The sequence below is a fragment of the Tiliqua scincoides genome, chromosome 2 (assembly GCF_035046505.1).
Source record: "Tiliqua scincoides isolate rTilSci1 chromosome 2, rTilSci1.hap2, whole genome shotgun sequence".
In the NCBI taxonomy this organism is placed as follows: Eukaryota; Metazoa; Chordata; class Lepidosauria; order Squamata; family Scincidae; genus Tiliqua; species Tiliqua scincoides.
The window spans coordinates 249453648-249472598 of NC_089822.1; the positions used below are offsets into that span (position 1 = coordinate 249453648).

The window sequence follows — 18951 nt, forward strand, 5'->3', positions numbered from 1 at the left end:
AGCCCACCCTGGTTGTTGGCCCCCCACTCTCCACAGGTAACTAACCATACAGACAGTGCTATAGAAAACACAGAGTGCTTCAATCAAAGCAATTTACTCTCCAGAGCCTTGAGGTAAGAGGAGGAGTTACTTTTCACACTTCTGAATATACAGCAGGCACTGAAATGCCCACAGAAGCGCTATCTTGCCCTGTTTGGGAACTGAACCTGGCTTGCCATTGAAACTAAGAATATGCTTGTATGTCTTTCATCTTAAGTGTAGCTTTACAGTTTGTAAATCAGTCTAGGACAGTGGTTTCCAAACTTTAGCACTGGGGACCAACTTTTTAAAATGATACTCTATTGGGACCTACTTATGGTCACCAGACTTTAAAAAAAGGAGACCTAGAAGGAGATTTTTTAATTTATAGCAATAACCAGAAAAAGACCTTCGAGCATTGATCTCCCTACACTTACACATGCTTGCAAACTGCAGGAGCTGAGCTCTTTTTTGAGTAATTAGCAGCTGGTTGGCAACCTTCAGTCTCGAAAGACTATGGTATAAGCCTACAGCACCCAGTATTCCCATGCAGTCTCCCATCCAAGTCCTAACCAGGCCTGATGCTGCTTAGCTTCCAAGATCAGACAAGATCGGGCATGTGCAAGGTAACAGTTGCTGCCAATTAGCATCTGAATAACCTCAGGCCTTGAGGCAATTAGTAATCTGATCTTTCCATCACCCTTTGGTGACCCACCAGTGGGTCCTGGCCCACAGTTTGAGAACCACTGGTCTAAGAGCAGGAACTCTTCCTTGAACCCCTCAGCAGCACTGCCAAGGAAGCATCTTTGGGCTCAAATGTCTCTCTTCATTAGATTTTTGTTTTTTTGTGGGGTGGGCTCAGGATGCAATCCTATCCAGATTTACCTGGGAGTAAGCCCCATTTACTATAATGGGACTTACACCTCAGTAGACATGCCTACATTTTCCTGGGAGTAAGCCCCATTGACTGCAGTGGGACTTACTTCTGAGTAGGCATGCATAGGATTGGGCTGTAAGGCTACAATCCTATCCAGACTTACCTGGGAGTAAGCCCCCTTGACTATAATGGGACTTACTTCTGAGTACACACACAGAGGCTTGTCCTAAAAGTGCAAAGCAACCCCCTTGCTTTCCTTCCACCGCTGCAGGGAGAGCACTTTTGCCTCCCCAGTGCAGCAGAGCTGCCTGGAGCAGAGACGACTGCGATGTTACACTGACTTGCAAGTGCTACAGACGCTGCCACTGATTTGCTCCCGCCCTCCTTTCTTGACTCGTCTCACTCAACGGCCAGCAGAGCAGATGAAGCCGGAGTCAGTTTCACATGCGATGCTCATAAGCTTTTGAGTAAAAGCCCTGGGAGCGGTGGCGTAGCTGGGGGGGCACAAAGCACTACGTTTTGCAGGGAGCTTCACCGCAGCCCCGCAAATGGTCCCTTGCATGTGCGGTGAGGCTCCCCGCAAAACTTGAGCTGCAACCCTATGCACACTTTCCTGGGAGTAAGCCCCATGGACAACAATGGGATTTTTTTTTCCAAGCCTAGGATTGGGTTCTTAAGTGCTTTGCCCCCCCCAGCTACGCCACCGCTTGGGAGCATTAGAAAAGCGTCCCTTTCGGTTTCTGCAGCGCCAGGCTTTGCAATCAGGGCGCCTGGGCCAGATTTTCCAAAAAAAAAACAAAAAACAGATGTGTCAGAAGTGGGATTTGAACCCACGCCTCCATTCGGAGACCAGAACACCCAGGAGAAGGGAAGGATCAACCTTGAGTCTGGCGCCTTAGACCACTCGGCCATCCTGACACCGCTGATATACGCCTCCCATATCTAGTCCTAATGCTTAGCACTCTCCCTGCCTGCCCATGCAGCTGCATGCAGTTCATTGCCAGGCTTTCCCCCTCCTCCCGGATGCATTGACGGGGTTGCATGCAACGCAAGCCAGCGAACCGGCCTTCCTCCTGCAGAGCAGCAAACAGCGCCTCCCACCCGCAGCCGCGATTGCAGCTCTGGCTCTTCCAGCTGGGAGACTCGAGGAGCGCACAGAGCCTGCGCTCAGTCCCGGCCAGCCCCCTGGCAGAATGAACACTCCTCCTCCTGGCACGATCGCTGCGCTGGCTGGTCCTGCGAGCCTGCTCTGCTCTCCTCTCCTTAGGATCTGGTTGGGACTCACAAAGCGGCTGTGCCTTTAGCAGGGGTACAGAAGGGGGAGCTTGGGCAGGGGCTGCTTTTGAAGAGCCCAAGCCTATGTATGCCTACTCAGAAGGAAGTCCCATTGTAGTCAATGGGGTTTACTCCCAGGAAAGCAGGAATAGGATTGTAGCCTAAACCAGTGGTTCCCAAACTTTTGAGCATCAGGACCCACTTTTTAAAATGATACTCTTTAGGGACCCACCTAGACCTTACCAGGTTTACCCACCTAGACTTTTACCAGGACCCACCTAGGTTTACCAGACTTAAAAAAAGAAATAATATTTATTTATTAGTACTGTAATTATAACCAGAAAGACCCTCAGACATTTATCTCCCTATATTGATACCTGCTTGCAAACTGCAGGAGCTCAGCTCCTTGCAAGGCAGTCAGCAGCTACAGTGTCTGTTTTCTTGAATTGCTTAAGGCAGTGTTTCTCATACTGTAGGTTGGGACCCACTAGGTGGGTTGCGAGTCAATTTCAGATGGGTCCCCATTTCATTTCAATATTTTATTTTTTAGTATATTAAACTTGATGCTACCTGGTATGTAACTGCATTTGGGGAAATGTTACAGATCTGTGCTTTGAACAGGCTACTAGGTATAGTCTTTAACAATGATAGTAAATGGGACTTATTCCTGGGTAAGTGTGGGTAGGATTGCAGCCTAGGATGGTTAAAAATTTTCCTACTTGATGACATCACTTCTGGTCATGACATCACTTCCAGTGGGTCCTGACAGATTCTCATTCTAAAAAGTGGGTCCCAGTGCTAAATGCGTGAGAACCACTGGCTTAAGGGTTTGAGGCAATTAGTTTTCTGATCTTTCCATCACCCTTTGGTGACCCACCCAAAATCTGGCTCCAACCCACAGTTTAGGAACCATGGTTTTAAACCCTTCCATGTTGAGCTGCTCCTGCCAAAATTCCCTCTTTTATGTGATGGTGAAACGGTATAGGCACTCTGCCCCACTTTCTATCTGGTAACCCTACTTTTGGTTCCAACACTAGAGCCGTGGCAACATTAACCAATGTAGCTTCATTGAAGACTAACTTTAAGTTTTGTTGTCTCAGCCATGAAGTTGCTGGATGGTCTTAGATAAGTTGCTATTTTCTCAACATCAACACACTAGATTTGAAATATGGAGATAATAATATTGACCTTCCTTGTATGGCTGTTGTAAGGATTACTGATGAATGGCACGGGAAGCTTTCTGACTACCCAAGACGTGCTCCGCAGTTGCTAGTTTAAATGTTAGGGCTGTCACTTGATAATTTTTTTTTTAATTCACTGTATGTCTTTTTAGTTAAAAAAGAAATGTAATTAATTAATTGATGACTTAATCAATGAAATCTTCAAACATTTGTAGTTCTAAAGAAAAAAAGTACCTCCTTTGTTTTTATGTTTCGTAGCAGGTGCCGCTTTAAAATAGGAATGCCCCTTTTAATGTTATGTAGGACAAAATGTTTTAAAACTGAAGCCCTCACCCAATTTTGTGGTTTACTGTCATTACTGACATAATAATAAAACTTTATTTTTATCCCGCCCTTCTCCCTAACGGGACCCAGGGCGGCTAACAACATATTAAAAACAATAGAATTTAAAAAACATTAATACAAACAGATAAAAACATTTAACTGTGTGCTCAAACGGACAAATGCAGAATGCACATTCTCCATTAACACATTATTGCAGGTCCTCCCAGAGCGACCATTGCATAGACATTTACTGAACTGGGGCACCTTCCTTATGAGGTGTCTGGGGCATTTGGTGGGCCACTGTGAGATAAAGGAAACTGGACTAGATGAGCCTTTGACCTGAACCAGTGGGGCTGTTCTTATATTAACATAGGAACATAAATTGAAATTTCTGGAACTTCTGACTGGACTAGGTTCTGATGGTCTCTGGCAAAACAACAACTTCTTTCCCCATGAATACTGTAGCCCAGTGGTTCTCAAGCTCTCATGTAGAGTTTTCTAACCACTAAGTCTTGGCAAGGGTGGGGGAGAAAGAAGCAACACGATCCTCAGGATCATGCCGCTGTGGGGGAAGGGGGAGCTATTTTTTATATTACTTACTTGTTGCCAGGGTCCAGGGGTGTATGTGCTGGGAGTCCTGTAGAGCAGCTTGTAGAATGTTTAAAAAATGATCACAATCCACATCCCAGTTGAGATGGCTAAACCAGAAATGGGTTGTGATCTTTTTTTTAACATTCTACAAGTCCCGGGGAACCCTGCAGAGTGCTCTGTGGGGCTCATAAGAACAGCCCCGCTGGTTCAGGTCAAAGGCTCATCTAGTCCAGTTTCCTTTATCTCACAGTGGCCCACCAAATGCCCCAGACACCTCATAAGGAAGGTGCCCCAGTTCAGTAAATGTCTATGCAATGGTCGCTCTGGGAGGACCTGCAATAATGTGTTAATGGAGAATGTGCATTCTGCATTTGTCCGTTTGAGCACACAGTTAATCTAGAGCACGTTTTGCTGAGAACCTTCTCTGAGTCTTTTCTCACAGGTGAGGCATTCAGAAGGTGTGTCTGCTGTATGGATTCTCTGGTGTTTGTTTTTCTGAGAAACATCACAAAATCTTTTCTCACGGACTGGACATACGCAAGGCTTTTCTCCTGAGTGCGTCCTCTCATGTTTGTTCAGATCTGACCCGTTGGCAAAGTTCTTCCCACGTTCAGGGCACACGTAGTCTTTCTCTCTGGAGTGAGTCACCTGGTGTTTAATAAGATTCGAGCTGCAGGCGAACGTTTTCTCATAGGTGAGGCACTTATAGGGTTTGTCTCCCATATGGATTCTCTGGTGCTTGATCAAGCAAGACTTCACACAGAATCGCTTCCCACAGTCCCCACACTCATAGGGTTTCTCTCCTGCATGGATCCAGTAGTGTCCATGTAAGTGAGATTTGATGCTGAATCTTTTTCCACAGTCAGGGCAGCCGTATGGCTTCTCTCCTGTATGGACTCGCAAATGGACATTGAGGTTGGATTGCTGGTCGAAGCACTTTCCGCATTCAGTACATGAATATGGCTTCTCTCCAGTGTGGATCCTCTGGTGTTTAATTAGATTGGAACGCCAATCAAAACTTTTCCCACACTCGGAGCATACATAATTTCTCTTTGACACAGTGATTCCAAGCCACGGTGTACTTCTAGCCATTTTGATGAGGTTTCCCTTTTGGGGCACTACATAACCTTGCATCACCTCTGGCAATATTATCTGATGTCCTTCTGGTTTTATTTCAGTCACTTTAGGCCGCTTGGGATCTCCAGTATGGATTCTCTGGTGCTTAGTCAGGCAAGATTTTACACGGAATCTCTTCCCACACTCATAAGGTTTTTTCTCTTGTGTGGATCCGGTAGTGTCCATGGAGGTGAGATTTGATGCTAAATCTTTTTCCGCAGTCGGGACAGCCATAAGGTTTCTCTCCCTTATGAACGCGCAAATGGATGTTGAGGTTGGACTGCTGGTCGAAGCATTTCCCACATACAGCACATGAATAGGGCTTCTCTCCAGTGTGGATCCTCTGGTGTTTAATTAGATTGGAAGGCCGATCAAAACTTTTCCCACACTCAGTGCAGGCATAATTTCGTTTTGACACAGTGATTCCTGGCTGGGGTCTGCTTCTAGCCATTTTAATGAAATTTCCTTTTCTGGGAGCTGTGTATCCTTGCATCAGCTCCGGCAATATTCTCTGATGTCCTACAGATTTGATCTCAATTACTTTGGACAGCTCAGGATCAAAGAAGATGTTCCACCATGATGTCCCATGTGGTTGCTCTGCTACAGGATCTTCCTGCTGAGAATTTTTTCTCACATTCATACTTTCTGATTCGTCAGCTGCAGGAACAAAGAAAATTTTAATGGAAATTAGCCATTGTGAAGGAGACAGAAAAGGACAAAGGATGAATGAATGTGGCAGGGAAAATCACACAGGCTTCAAGGATCTTTGTCATACTTGGAAAGGAGGGGGAAGGCCTGTTGCCCTCACTATGACCAATAGTCATTGTCATAGACTCTTGAAGACCTTCACAGACCAAGAATATTGTGAGTTGATGCCGCCTCCCCATTACGCCCGCTCTCCGCCTAGCCCGACACCTTTGCTTACCTTATCGCGACTTGGCGATCTGTGTGACCACTGAGCGATGGAGCTTGGGTGCCTGCCTGGCGCTAGCCCAGCTATCACCGGCATTTGCCCGGGCTACCACCAGGCTTCCATTGGGCTACCACCGGCACTCGCCCAGCGTTAGGGCTCACAAACATGCTTGACAGTGAGCGCCAGTGGTGAGCTGGTGTGCCAAGCCCAGAATTGGGCTCTAAATCTGGTAGGCCATGGAGAAGCGCTCAGCAAGACACTGGATGTGCTGGTTGCGACTGCGAGTGGTCTGTTCTCTGCACTCTCTGGTGGTTCATGGGGAAGCATCTTGCCAAGTGAGTGCTTCCCCACAGGCTACTTGAGAGGACGCAGAATGCACTGCACACAGCTGCAGCTAACACTTCAGTGCCAGCTGTGGGTGTCCATTCTCAGTCCAGGGGGGAGTGGTCCCTCAGTGAGATGCTGAAAGTGATAGAAGGTGACCATTTTTTGGAGACCACTTCTCAGGATCTCGCAGACCACCTTACCACAAACCACTGCTTTACCTCAAAAAACCACAGGGGAGTGTTGGGGGTGCCTTAGGTGCACTCTCTGCTCATCAGACAACAGGGATGCCCATCAGCCTAGCCAATGCTTTGCATGAACTGTGTGTCCTATCCACATATCTCAGTCCTCAATAATGCATTGGGGTTCCATGGCATATGGAACTGCTATTTTGTCCATCTCGGTCAGGATTGTCCTGATCTAGATTGTCCTGGCCATGGCTACCAAGGGTTTCATGGTTACCAAGGCCCCGCAGCGTGCAAGGGGCCCTTCCCTCTTCTTTTTGGAGCCATTGCAGACAGGGGGAGCAAAATGGAGGCGTGTGTCTGAAATGGTTCCAAAGGGGAGGGGGAGTGGCCCCTTGCACGCTGTGGTGAGACTCCCTGCAAAACGTAGTGCTTTACACCCCCTCTAGCTACACCGCTGCATCTGACCACTTACCTGCACAAAAGTCTCTTGGACCCTCCTCCTCCTGCTCAGACACTTGAATATCTTTCTCTTGTTCCAATTAGAAGTTCATGTTGTATTCATGGTGATGGAGAACCTCATCTGGCTTGGGATGTGGTTGTTCTGAGTCACCAAGGAGATAAGCGACAAGGTTTAGGGAGGGAAAAAAAAACCCACTATGAACAAGTTCTTAGAAACTACCTTTGTGGATCAGGCCAGAAGTTAATAATAATAATAATAATAATAAAACTTTATTTTTATCCCGCCCTTCTCCCTAACGGGACCCAGGGCGGCTAACAACATATTAAAAAACAATAGAATTTAAAAAACATTAATACAAACATTAATCTCCCCCTGACCCACATTGAACCAGACTTAGTCCAACCTGAACCCTCTGAAAGTGACTGGGGCTTTTCTCCAGTTGCCTCTGGAGGGCTTTCTGAAGCCTGCAGAGGCTGCGTGCATCCTGTGGCCTCTTGCAGGCTTCCAAATGGCCCTTACGGGCAAAAAAAAAAAAAAATGCAACTTCCAGTTTCCCAGTTTTAGGTTTCTCAGTTTTAGGTCAGGACCGAAATCTCAGATTTCATTAGCCACAATTTTTGGTATTCACAAGGTGCCTGAGAACGGATCCCTCACAGATACTAGGCTCCATCTGTAGTTGCTATTTGGGAAATCTGTTTTTATCCTTTTTATTCTTTATCCATAGAGGTGGGTGAAAATGGTTTTATTTTTTTCATGATTTTGATGTTTTGGAAAACACCAGAGCGTAGAAAGCAGTGCTGTGTTTTTATTCAAAATTTACATTATAAATATAATTGCTTTAAAAGTATACTAGGTTGGTGAAGTAGGTAGTATAGTGTCAAAAGCTGCAGCCACAGTCATTAACTATGCACCCCCCATTAAATAATAAATAAAAACTAAATAAAAGGTTTTATGTTTTCACAGATTTTTTTTGTTTTTATTCACAAAAATGAGAAGTGCAGAAAGCGGGGAAATGTGTTTTTATTTTATCACCATTTTCACCCACTTCTACTCATCTGCTAACCCCTAGGGGCTGGGGGATAAGAATAGGCCCTCAGTTTGGCTGTACTTGTCGTAAGAGGCGACTAAACAGCCTCAGGGGAAGAGGTGAGATGTCACCATAGCCAGTATCCAGATTCAGGCTAGCTAATCAGCCAGGAATATAGTCAGAGCTATAGATCACCACCTGCCCAGGTCAAAGTGTGGGGTCATTAGCTGGTCATCTTTTGGGGGCTAAGTAGCAAATTTTCACCTAGATTTGGCAGCAAGTTTGTTTGCTTGTATTTGCCTACCCTGCAGTGTTCCTAGGGGCAGTGATGTCACTGTGGGGCAGTGTGGGGGGGGGGTGCAGGCCATACAGGGAGGGTGACTACTGGCCCAAATTTTTAAAATCTTGGTATTTTTGAATAACACCATCATGTTATATATCATTCAATGAGTAATTTCATGCAGAATGCAATGAAACAAGCCATGTTGAAATATCTCTATTCTTCAAAAGTTATAGCCAAAAAATCCTGGGGGGGGGGGCGTAATCTGGGGATAAGAATAGGCCCTCAGTTTGGCTGTACTTGTCGTAAGAGGTGACTAAACAGCCACCGGGTAGATGGGACTCGTTAGCCTGGGAAGGCAGCTCATCTGAGAGAAGGAAAACTTTGTTCCCAAACCTCCACTGCCTTGTGGCTACATCCAGTTATGGAAAAGGCTTCAGGAGTCAACCTTGAGGCAAAATCCAGAGCCGAAGTCCCTGAGGCCGCTCATGGCTGAACACAGTCACGTTCTGGCAACTCCTGCGACGCCGCTGGAACCAACCGTATTGGCCTCTGCCTTTCCATTGGACCATTTCAGCGATGTGGAGAGGGGGATTTGCTGCATGGGAAACAGTCTATCCTCCATATCTACTTTACTCAGGCTTCATGCACTAGAGAGGACTCTGTTCCAGAACCACCATTCAGAGCTCGATACCATAGTCTTCTGAAACTGAAGGATGCCAACAACAGCCAAAAAACCAGTGGGGTGGGGTAATGGTACATCACCACACCCACTGCCTGGGGCACTGCCCCACCCATTGCATGGGAGGAGGTCCATCATAGAGGTGACATGCTGGCCTCCCGCACCGGGTGACACAAACCCTAGTGACGCCACTGCCTAGAGGTTAGGTTTGCAATGGTTAGAGAATAGTGTCTGCAATTAGAATAGGTTCTTGAGCACCACAGTGGGAACATGGGGAGGAGGGAAGGTAAAAGTGTAGCTGTTGGTGAGCACAATGACACACTTGATGAAGGGGGATTTTCAGTGATCAGCCTCTCAAGGCTGTGGGACCCAAGGGGCTGGAAACAGAAGGCCCTTGGGGGTTGCCTGCCTTACCCATCAGAGTCATGGGACTGCATCACACAGCAACCCACATGGCAGGGAAGAGCAGCTCAATGACTATCTCTGCGCTCTGAGCCAGAGGAACTTGTTCAAGGGCTGGGAGGGGTGCTGCATCCATCCAAATAAAATTCCCTACACTGTATATCACCAGTTGTTGCTGATCTCTGGGTAAATAAGTAATAAGGTTGTGATCCATGCTTAACCTAGGCTCTTTTTTTCCCACGGGCATGGCCACAAAGAGACTGCAATCCAGGTCAGGGCAATGCATGCAAATAGGACAACCAGCTCATTTCTACACCTTATTGATAGATGTTTTTGTGCCCCTGGCAGAGAGTGGTTTCATGCAGGCTGTGCTTATTCCCAGTTGCACAGCTACCAGTGAACCAACCGTGTGCACGATTTGGTACCAGTTAGTGTTCTCTACCACAGTTATGGGAGGTATGAAAAATCAGTCCTTGTTGTGCTGGCTGCAGGCGACTGACACAGCCCTTGGCAGCAGGGTGGAAATTCAGCTCGAGCCGCTATGTTCCACAGCTGCCAGCAGTTGAGAGGAGCTTGAAAGCTGATCCGAATAAAAGGGTTCCTTACCCAATGAGGCCATGACACTGCAATATAAAGTTCTTTGATGCTCCAAAAGGTCCCACTCCTCTTGGCTGAAATAGCCACTTCCTGAAAAGCCACCGGCCACTGGAAGAGAAAGGAAGCCAAAAAATTTCACTTCAAGCCCAGCTCTCTTCTTTGGAACTACAGGCAATCAGTGTCCATCTAAGTCCCAGGCACTGATTGAACTTTCTTAGTTTAGCAAGATTCCTGCATTATGTGGCTTCAGACAACCGCCTGAGATCACTAGATCTCACCCACTACTATTACCACAAAGAATTATCTTAGCAACAATATTGTGGGTGGGTGGATTGTTCGTTGAACCTCTGTGGTGTTCACTGGATAAGCACTTGGATCACTAGGGGCGCAATCCAGAGTGCGCCTTGGGCTGGTGCTGATCCCTTACGCCAGCCCAGGAGGGTTGCAAATGTGCCGTAAAGCACGTTTGTGCCTCCTCATGAGTTGGCTGGGCCAGCGCAGCGATGCGCGCCAGCCCACGGAGGCTGAATCCAGCCTCTGCGCTGACTCTGGCAGGGAGGGTTGCGTTGGCTAAGCTTGGCCAATGCAAGGGTCTGGATAGGGCATAGAGGAGGTGGAAGGGAGGTGTTCCAGGGCGGGGGGAGAGTGGGCGGAGGATGGTCCCATGGGCAGGCAGGCAGGCGGATGGGGAGTAGGAGGTGGGGCTGGAACCCTGCAATTATGCCAGATCCCTACCCCATTCCTTGAGCAGCTTGGAGTGGCCTCAAGCTGCTCCACTCTCCTCAGACTTATGCCACCTCCGGAGGTGGCACAAGTCCGAGGAGACCCATTGGGGCTGTGGTGGCTTACCTGGGGGTAAGGGGAAGAGTTTCCCCTTACCCCTGGCTGAGCCACTTTGGGCCCCTATCTTGCACTGGATACAGCGCAGGCCTCATGGCCTGCCGGTTCCAGCACAAGATAGGATTGCGCTGTAGGTGGCGCTATGCAGGGAGGCTAATTGATGAAAGGGGAAAACAAAAGACTCTACACAAGTTCATTAACCTGAGTTACATGTCTCTCCCTGGCAGGAGTCGACCAGGCCTGCAGCAGGGTTTCTCCTAGCCCAAGTGAAGAGAGGACAACAATGAGTAGAGGCTGGACTGCATTTAAGGACACAGTGCACGGTGAATGCACAACGAAATGAGTGCTGTGTTTTTACATTTGATCAATGGCTGAGAGCATGAATCAGGGGACAGTTGCCAAGGGAGGTGCAGCACCCGGACTCCTCTTTTCTCTTCTTCCCCCACTGCATGTTACTGAGCCAAGAGGAAGCACAATTTCCTTGTGGCTTGGTGACAACTGCCCACTCCATGCAATGCAGGAGACAATATATCTTCCAATTGTTCTCGCTTGTGATCAGTGAAACAGCTCTTTGCTTGGTGCAAGTGTGATGTCTCTGAAAACACCAGCACACACCACGTCACTAACCCGGATCTCAGGGTTTCAGTAGTTTCAGATGATACCTGCTGCCCCAGGTAGGCCTCAGCCAGCTGAGCTGCCTCCTCACTGTCGCTCGGCTCCTTGGCTCTCACCCAGGTCTGCATGCCCAAAGGCAGTACCTGCAGAAACTGCTCCAAGATAACCATATCCACAATCTGTCCCTTAGTGTGTTCCTGTGGCCGTAGCCACCTCTGGGCTGCCTTGCCCAGCCGGGACAGATTTTGCCTGAGAGTTTCTCCCAAAGGATCAGTACCTGAATGAAACCTCTGTCTATTGCTTTTGTCAGTGTCTTTGAGTGATGCTGTCAGGTCCACCTTGACCTCAGCAGGAGTGCCAGTCTGATCTTCCTCCATGAAAGAATCACTTGCTGGGTCCTTCCTAGTGACATGTGGAATGAAGGAGGGAATCCATCCCGTCTTATGCCAGGCACCAAACTGATCGATCAGGCCAAAATATCCCATTTCTTCTGTCCCTCCTGGTGAAAGTGGATTTTTTTGCAGAAGTCATCCTTGAAGGTAACTGTGCAATCTACTGAAAGAGAGAAAAGAAGCAGAGAAGTGTCACTTCACAACAAACTTCAGCCTGTTTAAAATGTCAGTTCCACGAGGCTCCTTCCCTGCGTATGACAGATGCACAGACCCTCCCTCGGGTCTGGGGTCTGGACTAGAAGTCTGGGACTGCTGTACCTTTGCAGACTTCTACAACAGGAAGGATCAAACACATGGAAGTAATGCCACTCAACGTATGCTCAGAAATACTGTTCTTTCTCATGATACACAGCAGCACCCTGGGAGAAATACTGCCATGGTTTAACTCTGGCTCCATCACCCCAGCCTCCTGTCACTGGGGAAGTGAGGACGCATCAGCTTGAGGGTCTGCACATATCCTGTCTTGTTCTGCCCTCTTCCTTCTGTCCTTTGTTCCTCTTTTCCTAGGTCTCTTCTGCAATTAGGAGAGACTTTCAGGAGCTTGCACCCCTTCCAGCTGGAGTGGGGGCTAAGGAGGAGTGAGGGAGATGGGGGTGCTCTTGATTGCTTTGTGCCTTACCTAACTCCAGCCCTTTGCTCGAGAGTTTCTCAGTATCGGAGGGGAACGGGCTGCTTAAGTGTGAATGGCTTCAGAGCAGCCGGAAAGGGTTGAAGAAAGAGACAATCTTATTCCTGTTAGCATCCCAACCAGGACAAGGGGAGGTTTTTCCCTGCCTGGCCTCATTGCAGCACAGATCCAATGGACAGGTGAAGCAACACAACAGCAGCCTCTGTTTAACCCGGAAAAAAAAATTCAGAGCAAACCTACAGGCTGTTCTGCACAAAGAGAGAAGGCAGCAGTTTCTTTTCTGAGTGAAACCAAGAGCCCTCTGGTGGGCAAAAGAGGAGGGCGCCTTTTCAGTCTGAAAACAATCCTTCTGTCATCCACACAACACGTTGCAACCCCACCACTGAAGGTGCAGTCAAAGGCGTGCCAGATGTAGTGTACATGAGCGACACTTCCGCCCCCTTTAAATTAAACTTTTGCTTTGTTCCACCTGAGCAGGTGATGACAACAGTTTCAGTAGCACAGTTTCTATTAATGCGTTCAGTCAGAACAACACTGGCACAGGAAACTGGCACAGGAAACTGGCACAGGAAAAGAAGATGCCCAGCTCTATTTATCCCAGAATCCTTTGTATTCCTAGCGGGAAGATAGCTTAAGTCTTTGGGTGAAAGGCCCAATTTTGCACCAATAACATAGTTATTTTCCCCTATTCTGGAGTTCATGTCTCCTGCCAACAAAATTAAAGGATCATTATACTGGTTAAATAAATTAGAAAGAACCAAATCTAATTCAGAAAATAATAAATTTCCATCACACCGTAAAATCTCAGGAGGGCAATACATATTCAACAGAAAAAGTTTAAAACCTGCAGGCCAAGAAACCTGTGGAGTTAGAATATTGGGACTAGAGCCCATATTCCACTCTGTAATAGTTGGGTTTCCATCACGTATTTGAAGGGCTGTCACACAGCATAAAGGGAGGACTGAATGTAAGAGTTGTCCAGTACTGGAACAGTGTGCTTCATGCAGCCGTGGGTTCTCCCTTGTTTGAAGTTTCATGCAGAGGCTGGATAGTCACCAGGGATGCTGTAGCTGCCAGCACTGAGCTGTATTCAGGGATGCTGTAGTTGCTGTAGTTGCCAGCACTGAGCAGGGGGAACTTGAGCTGCTGGAGGTCTTGGGGGAAGGGAACATTTATCCCCTTGCCCTAGGGTAAGCCCCAGCGGCTGCAATGGACAGACGTGTCTGGCCTCTGCTGGCTCAGAGGACCCTTCGGAGACAAGGGAAGCTCACAGGAGGGGTGTGGGGGAGGGGCATGGACCCGATTCATGGATAAGTGAATCTGTGGATACCAACAAAATATGTTGGTTACAGTTGAAATATATGATGTTATTAAAGAATGAAAAAAGGTTATTACAGTCTACGTTTATGTTCTCCAAAGCATGTCAAATGCATCATCCCAATAAACGTAAGAATTCTTTAAAGGAAATAAACTTGGGTAATCAACAAAGCCATGTAATACTTTTATCATTATAGTGATACATTTTTTACATTATACATTTTTACATTACAATTATCAAAGACAAAATAGAAAATTAAACTGTGCATAGACAAATTTTGGTTCCCCTATCATAACTTAATTTCATCTGCATTTATTCCATTAACAATAATTTATTACTTTTACAGCCTGCCCTTACTCCAGGGAGCTCAGGCTGGCATTCACAATTCTGTCCATTTCCATTCCATCTTCACCACACCCATGCGAGGTAGAGGTATGCAAGGCTGAGGTATGGCCCAAGGTTATCCATACCATGCGAGGCTGAGGTATGGCCCAAGGTTATCCATAAGTTTCACGGTGAGAAATCGACCCTGAATTTTTCTAGTCATAGTCCAACACTAACCACTACACAGTGCCACTTGTTAATTTGTCTTTCTGTTGAATCATTTACGTGTGTCTATTTGGCAAAGAGTTTTTTTAGTGCTGCCAACACATCCTGGTTTCTCAGGCTGTATATGAAAGGGTTCATTGTGGCGGGAACAATAGTACTAAACACTGAATTAATCATGGCCATTTGTCCTGTGTAGGAAGTTGTGGGTATCATGTATGTCAGCATAGCACCTCCAAAAAACAGACATACTACAAAAAGATGAGACAAGCAGGTCCCCAAGGCCTTGTGGCTTCTTTCCGAGGAGTGCGACCTGAGAACTTGCAAAAGAATGGCGATGTAGGAAGTCAGGACAATCGAGAGAGGAATAAGAAGCACCAGGGAAGTTTCAAGGTATGTTATTTTCTCATACGTAGAATAGTCAGAGCAGGAGAGCCTTAAGAGGGCAGGATACTCACAGAAGTATTGGATAATTACATTTGACTTGCAGTAGGGAAGAGGCAGGACATAAAGGGCATTTGTCATAGCTTGTAGAGAAGATCCAAACCAAGCACACCCTGATAAAATGTAGCAGATTTTCCTTCGCATGAGGACTGGGTATTGCAAAGGCCTGCAAATGGCCACATACCTGTCATACGACATGGTGGTCAGGATGAAGCATTCGGCTCCTCCCACAGTAAGTGTGACAAAAATCTGGACCGCACAGCCGTAGAGTGAAATTCCATAACTCTGGGTTACAAAATTCACTGTCATTTTGGGAAAAATGGTGAGAACCTGGCAGAGGTCCATGATGGATAACTGACTGAGGAAAAAGTACATGGGGGTCTGAAGACCAGAGTCCGTTCTAATGAGGAAGAGGAGAAGGCCATTGCCCATCACAGCAATAGCAAACATGAAGAGAATCACACTGAGAAAAATAGTGGGCAACTTTTGATGCTGAAGTCCGACAAGAAGAAACACAGTCCACGAAGTAGTGTTCTCCTTGCCCATTGACCCTTCATTTGTCTGGACTTCACCTGAAAATGTAAAGGGAGAATTTAATTTCTGAAACTAAAGGGAAAAGCCAGGATCTCAATTTACTGCTGTGCTTATGGAAGCTTCTCCTGTGAATGGAAGTTGTGTTGTACTCATGGAAGGTTGGGAGGCCTTGCATGAGAAGAATTGCCCCTTTGGCTCATAGAAGGAATGTCTGCATGGCATACCGGATAAGTTAGGCTCAGTCCCATTAAAACAGATACTATGAATGGCAAAAGAATTTTTAAACAATCACGTGAAACAGATTTTTTTTGCTTCCGTTACTATAGTGTGCTTCAATTATATTTAAAAGCATGAAATGCAATGTCTAATACATTTCTGTTTACTTGATAATTGTTGAAATGGCATCCGCTGTGTTATTTGCACTGTTGAGTAATGTGACTGCTTTGTTTCCTAGGTTTGGTTGTACATGCTAAGGAAGGAAGGAAGGAAGGAAGGAAGGATTTTCCATTAATTTCTTCATACAAAGCAACAGATACTGGGATAGATCTAGGTATATCACAGGTAGCATTACCATGAGTAGGATCAGTTCCTTAAAAATGAGAGAATTTGTGCCTTGGGGTTTTGCAACTGAAGGATACTCAAAAATAATTCAACATACTCACAAAATAATGTTTTGAACCCTAAATCTAGCTAGCTCTGGCAGAGTGCAATTATCAAAACCCATGTTGCTTTTAGATGAAAAGGGTGCTTCTTCTATGTTGACAGTTCACTAAGGGCCCAATCCTGAACAATGTGCACAGGCTCACTGCCGGTGCACTATACCACAAACGTGCTGTAAGGCAGGCTTGTAGGGGTTAGTGCCAGCCCAGTGCAGTAGCAGGCTCAGCGCGAGCCCATGCTGGGCCGGTGCCTATCGGCGGCCAGTGCAACTTTGCCTGGCATTCTGGGCAACTGCCAGGCAGTGGAGAGGTAAGTTGGGGTGGACAGGGAGTCGGGGGGAGGTGTTCCAGGGTAGGGTGGGTGGGAGGGAGGCATGGCTGAGGGGAGTGGGCAGGAGGGGGCAGTTCTGAACTGGTAGAGCTCAGATCAGCTGAATCCAGAGCCCCATGTTGGGCCTGCTGGACTGACATGGGACTCCTTTACTCTGCGCAGACTAAATAGCTGGTGCAGAGTTGAGTAGCCCTATTGCAGGGCTATTGTCCTTATTCAGGGGGGACGGACGAATGTTCCCTTTCTGTAAGGACGCTTTGGGAGCCGCCAGCAGCTGCCCAAACACCCATAGGATGCAGCAGCAACCATTTCGGTGCCACTGCAGCCTTGTGCACCGGGTAGCTCAGGACTGGGCTGCCCGATCACACAATCAAACATTTTATTGCTTAACCTTTCAGTATAAACTGAAGATAATGTGCAAAACATTCAAGTAACTATTTGTAGCATGATATCAAAACAAACCATTCTCAGGTCCCTGGAAAACATTGATTTTACAGACCCCAGTCTGTTCATGTTTTTTGTACACAAAACTTTACAAAATCCACACAAAACTACTTTACTAATTCAATGTAAATATGGGGATTTGTGTGTGTGTGTGAGTGTGCGCACGTGCTTTATTTAGTGCCATTTGGATTGAATGGAGAGAATGGATAGAGAGAGGGTCCCCCGTCCCCCCACAATACTAGTCATTAACTGATTGGTGAGAAATTTAGGAGACACAGAATGAGGTACTTCTTCAAGACAGCATATAATTAGTCTGTGGAATTCATTGTCAGAAGATGAGCTGATGGCCACTAGCTAGGGTGGCTTTAAAAGTGGATCAGACAAAGTAATAGAGGCCAAGTCTACCAATAGCTACTAGCCATTATGGCTATGCACTAATTCTAGGTTAGGTGACAAACCATACAGCATGGCCAGGCCACTGCAACAAACAGTGACATTCTGTGGCCATGCAATAGAAGCCTGCCAGAGAGCCTCAGTGTTGGTATGCCAGTATGTGGGGTGGGTAGATTGGCGTGGTGAGGGGCCAGAAAGGGGTGTGTGAAGGGGACAGTATTAACAGGAGCAGTACCACCAATATGATGTCCTATCCCCCTTCCCAGCCTTGATCCACCTTTCCGGCTCAGGCTTGCACTATCAAAATTGCTGGCACAGATCGAAGTTGAACCATTTGGGCAGCAGAGATTCACCCTGGGTGAGGGAACAAATGTTCCTTTGTCTGGAGGAGACCTCTGGGAACTGTCCCCCTTGCAGAATGCAGTACACACTCTAATATAATAATAATATAATAATATACAGTATTTATATACCGCCTTTCTTGGTCTTTATTCAAGGCTTTATTCAAGGCGGTTTACATAGGCAGGCTTATTAAATCCACGCAGGGATTTTTACAAATTGAAAGAAGGTTCTTTCTTTCAAGAACCACTACATTCAAGGTGTTACGCTCCGATCTGGTTTAACATTCTGGCCTCCATCCTCCCACGCTCCGAGCAGATGGAACAGCTCAGCTGCAGCTTGCCAGCTGCTTCAAGGTCGCACGGTGCCGGTGGCCTCGAACTGGCGACCTTGTGGATGTTAATCTTCAGGCAAATGGAGGCTCTACCCTCTAGACCAGACCTGCTGCCCACAGTGACCACCACTCTAGTGGTGTGGCTGCATCATTTGGGGGGGGGGGGTAAGGTAAGGATTGGGCTGTAATTCATACACTACAGCAAGATCTACCATATCAAAAAACAGGAAGAAATTTGCTTGTCCCCTGTACCAATTAAAGGTTCACCCCAGCAGAGTGGAGAAGTAAACAAGGTGCAAGGCGACAGGTCTACCCTTCAAAGGAAATATTAACGATTACTCTTCTATTGGATCTTTACAGGACCACAAATTACACAGAGAGTACAAGCTATACAGAAGTGAAGAATTACATACCTGTGATAACTGCATGTGTTTGCAATGTCAACTTGAAGCGGATGTGATTTGCTTTTATTTTTTTTGAAGGAACTAGTCGGCAAACATCAACTAGATGTTGCAGTGGGTTTAATTAAAGGTTGTTCATTATTAACTCTACCATAACTTCTCCAAACTGTCTTCTGGGAATAGTTTTACAATCTTTTATCCTAATGAAAGAATGACTCCCATTTTTTTAAAAAAGAAGTCCATTGCTGTGAATGAATGAAATATTCAAATTTCATTTTGAAAGGCTGAATTTTTTTTACACTCACAGCCAGGAAGAATGTCATGATCAATATCCAACATCACAACACCATAGAAACAAGTACTTTCTCAGTTCCTTTTTCACCAATTAAAACATTTAGGATTGTCATACCCAAACCCC

General features: G+C 46.5%; 1 protein-coding gene, 1 non-coding gene and 1 pseudogene across 2 annotated transcripts; all 3 read right to left on the reverse strand.

Moving 5' to 3' along the window:
* Positions 1 to 1704: 1704 nt before the first annotated feature.
* On the reverse strand, positions 1705 to 1813 carry TRNAL-CAA (transfer RNA leucine (anticodon CAA)). The gene is made up of 2 exons: positions 1776 to 1813; positions 1705 to 1750 (listed from the first exon to the last, which is right to left on the reverse strand). It is a non-coding gene; the product is annotated as a tRNA-Leu (tRNA).
* A 2849-nt stretch (positions 1814 to 4662) lies between these two features.
* On the reverse strand, positions 4663 to 12195 carry LOC136639000 (zinc finger protein 345-like; annotated as a pseudogene).
* A 99-nt stretch (positions 12196 to 12294) lies between these two features.
* LOC136639001 (olfactory receptor 2AK2-like) lies at positions 12295 to 15644 on the reverse strand. Its single transcript, XM_066613026.1, has 2 exons — positions 14907 to 15644; positions 12295 to 12432 (listed from the first exon to the last, which is right to left on the reverse strand). The coding sequence occupies exons 1-2, from the start codon at positions 15642 to 15644 to the stop codon at positions 12295 to 12297; spliced, it is 876 nt and encodes a 291-aa protein (XP_066469123.1).
* Between the last annotated feature and the right edge of the window lie 3307 nt (positions 15645 to 18951).

Excerpts from the sequence above, each read along its gene's own strand:
- LOC136639001 (XM_066613026.1), bottom strand. The coding sequence starts at position 15,644 with ATGGGCAAGGAGAACACTACTTCGTGGACTGTGTTTCTTCTTGTCGGA. Across the intron at positions 12,433-14,906 it reads GCTTGTCTCATCTTTTTGTA|AAGTCTGCAAAGGTACAGCA; the intron begins GTATGTCTGTTT and ends TTCCTGTTGTAG.